The following is a 3,021-nucleotide window of genomic DNA, read 5'->3' as shown; positions in this document are numbered from 1 at the left end:
CCCGCCGGTCAGGTCCAGTTATTAAAACACTGTTTAAATGGTATTTTAACCCTTTTATGTTTTATAAGTATTTAATTTGTATGTGTATGGTTAATAATTTCATGGTCTTAGATAATTTACTCATAACGACACATAAAAATGAAATTAGAAGTTGTTAATTCCACTTTTGTACCAACTCTGCATAAAATCGCAATGATTCATTCAAATGAATAAATTAAACTACATTTTCGATTCAACACGACAAGACCAAACCCGAACACAAACCTTCGACATGAACCCAAAAATTTTGACTAAATTTTTGGACTAAAATTTCGATATCACGTTCTCGAATCCAAAATTTTTGAGAGGGAGAAGGCTAGGATAAAAAATCAGGGCGGGATTGTAATCCTTCGCATCTCCATTCTGATACATATCGAATTGTTGAGGAGTTCTTGTCTTATTGGAGTAGTAGACTAGAATAGAACGGTCCAGCAACATCAAAACATCACCATCTCTAAAAAGTTTAATTGCTTCAACAGATATATAATGCCTACGAAAAGATAAATCTAATTCGATAGTACTTATCTTGTATTCCATGGTCCAAGATTCAACGACTTGGTATTCCTTCATCATTCAGATGACAATTTCACGGTTGACAATTTCATCATTGCGTGTGTAGTAAGAATAACACAGACAGTCCCTCAAAACAGATAAATTCCTCAAACCCAATCCATCTCCCATAGGGAAGGGGAAAGGGAAGATACTAAAACGTTCCGTTTCAACGTCAAAACCACAAAAAGCCCATATGAAATTCGTTGAATCATTTAGGAGTACATTCCAATGGAGGTTGTCATTACATAAAATGGGTTGGTTGACCCTCGAATCTGAAACCCGAAGCAGCTCCGGCTTGAACGCGCCTCCATGTCCCTGTTCTGAGGGTATATACACAATAAAAGTCGGAACCCGTGTCCGGATTGATCCAAACCACCTTATATTGCCCACTTATTTTGCTCCCACCAAATCCAACTCGCAACAGTCGTTACGGACGGTAGTCCTCAGGGTAACTGAGCTCGGTATATTCACGAGTGATGAGATTGCATATGCAAACATGAGCAATATATTGTATTGATGGTGAGTACAGAAGAAGCAATCCATTAGCGGCGATACCAACCATTGATCTTATGTTAGTGTGAGGGATCTCCAAGTCCGTGAGATGTTGTAGTGAAGATCATGGCTCTCTAGATCGGCTTCATCTCCGTCTTCAATTTCGAAAATTGTGCACCGAGCTAGGAACCTCCTCGTAAAATTAAAGCGAACTAGGGCGGGTGGGGTTTTGAGATTGGATTTGTCAAAATCGTCGGAATCGAGCAGATTGAGCCATGCTTTGCAAACGGACTTGCTGATTGCATAGCTTCGGATAGTGAGGCGTAAGAGGATGTCAGTCGTGATTTCTGTTGGTAGATTTGTGAAGAAATCTTGCATCATTTCTGCTGTTCAAACGAGGAAGAGTAGGAGGAAGAGGAATTAGCTGGTGCGTTGGAGTAGTATCGTGTTAATAAGAATTAGGGCTTTAATATATAAGAGATTTCAGAAGAAGGGATTAAATCCGCTGTGTTGGAGTAGTATCCATTTATGATAATAACTTTTTTTTGTTAAGAAGCTAATTCTTTCCTATATAAAATTGCAAAAATATAAAAAGATTGATTTTATAGCATGATATCTTACCTTTACTTTGGATCTTTTCTTATACTCCCTCTGTCCCATTAAAAATGAAATGTTTTCCTTTTTTGTTTGTCCCATTAAAAATGAAACGTTTCCTAAAATGGAAACAACTTTATCTCTACTTTTTCATCTCTTTTACTTTACTCTCTCTTCATTAACTCACAAAACAACATTACATAAAATTTTGTGCCAATTCCCGTTGCATTTTAAGTGGGAAGGAGGGAGTATGTATCTTTCCTAAGTTTAAATCTTTCCTTTTAGTGCAAGTGGTAGAGTAGCGTGCAAGATTTAGGGCATTAATATATCTTATGATAATAACTCTTTTTATATAAATTAACTACTTTTGCCTTAATAACAAGACGAGAAACCCTAATCCCTAATTCTTGTTATCCATCATCATTAGCCTGTGAGAATCAGAGATTCAGAAACTCTCCACTAATGAAGAAAGATTTCTTCACGAATCTACCATCAGAACTAACCACCAACATCCTCTCACCCCTCTCTGTCCCAAGCCTTGCAATCAGCAAGTCTGTTTGCAAATCATGGCGCGATATGTTTGAGTCCGATGATTTCGTCAAATCCTGTCTTTCCATAATCAAAACCCCACGCATCCTAGTTCGCATAATATCAACCAAGTTGAACTCAACTCGGTGCACGATTTTCGAAATTGAAGACGAAGACGAAGCCAATACGGAAAGCAATGATCTTCACTACATCATGCCCCTCATAGATTTTGGCATCCCTCACACATACTCAGCATACATGGCAGGTATGGCCGCTAATGGATTGCTTCTTCTGTACTCAGAGTTAGGGCATGCTCGAATTTCGCTTGTTATATGCAATCCGATCACTCGTCAATATATCAGGTCTTATGCCCAGAGGAATGCATCTCAGAAGATTTTAAGTTGTGTTTTGGATTTGGTATGAGCAAATTAAGTGGGCAATATAAGGTGGTCTGCCTTAATGGGGACGCCGGATCCGACCCTCATTATGCATATGTATACACCCTTGGAACAAGAATATGGAGGCGCGTTGAAGCCGGTGCTGCTTCTGGTTTCGAATTATGTCGCGATGGATGCGTTATATGTAATGGAAAGCTCCATTGGATTGTAAATGATTTGATTCAACCCGTACAAATTTTTGGTTTTGATATTGAAACCGAATGTTTTAGTATCTTCTCTGCTCCTCCTTTGATAGCTGAACACGAGGACTTGTGTGTTGGGGTGTTGTCTATTTTGAGGGACTGCCTCTGTATTTGTTACTCATATTCCAATAAAACTGACATCTGGTTGATAAAGAAATACCAAGTTGAAGAATCTT

At 38.5% G+C, this 3,021-nt stretch overlaps 1 protein-coding gene across 1 annotated transcript; it reads left to right on the top strand.

The window, feature by feature from the left end:
• The first annotated feature begins 2,139 nt into the window (after positions 1-2,139).
• Positions 2,140-2,628, top strand: LOC125206700 (putative F-box protein At3g17270). Its single transcript, XM_048105940.1, has one exon. The coding sequence runs from the start codon at positions 2,140-2,142 to the stop codon at positions 2,626-2,628; it is 489 nt and encodes a 162-aa protein (XP_047961897.1).
• The last annotated feature ends 393 nt before the right edge of the window (positions 2,629-3,021 follow it).

The sequence above is a fragment of the Salvia hispanica genome, chromosome 6 (genome assembly GCF_029641045.1).
Source record: "Salvia hispanica isolate PSC_SH4W2 chromosome 6, Shi_PSC_v1, whole genome shotgun sequence".
Lineage (NCBI taxonomy): Eukaryota > Viridiplantae > Streptophyta > Magnoliopsida > Lamiales > Lamiaceae > Salvia > Salvia hispanica.
The sequence above is the reverse complement of the archived record's forward strand: the minus strand, read 5'-3'. Positions and strand labels throughout refer to the sequence as shown.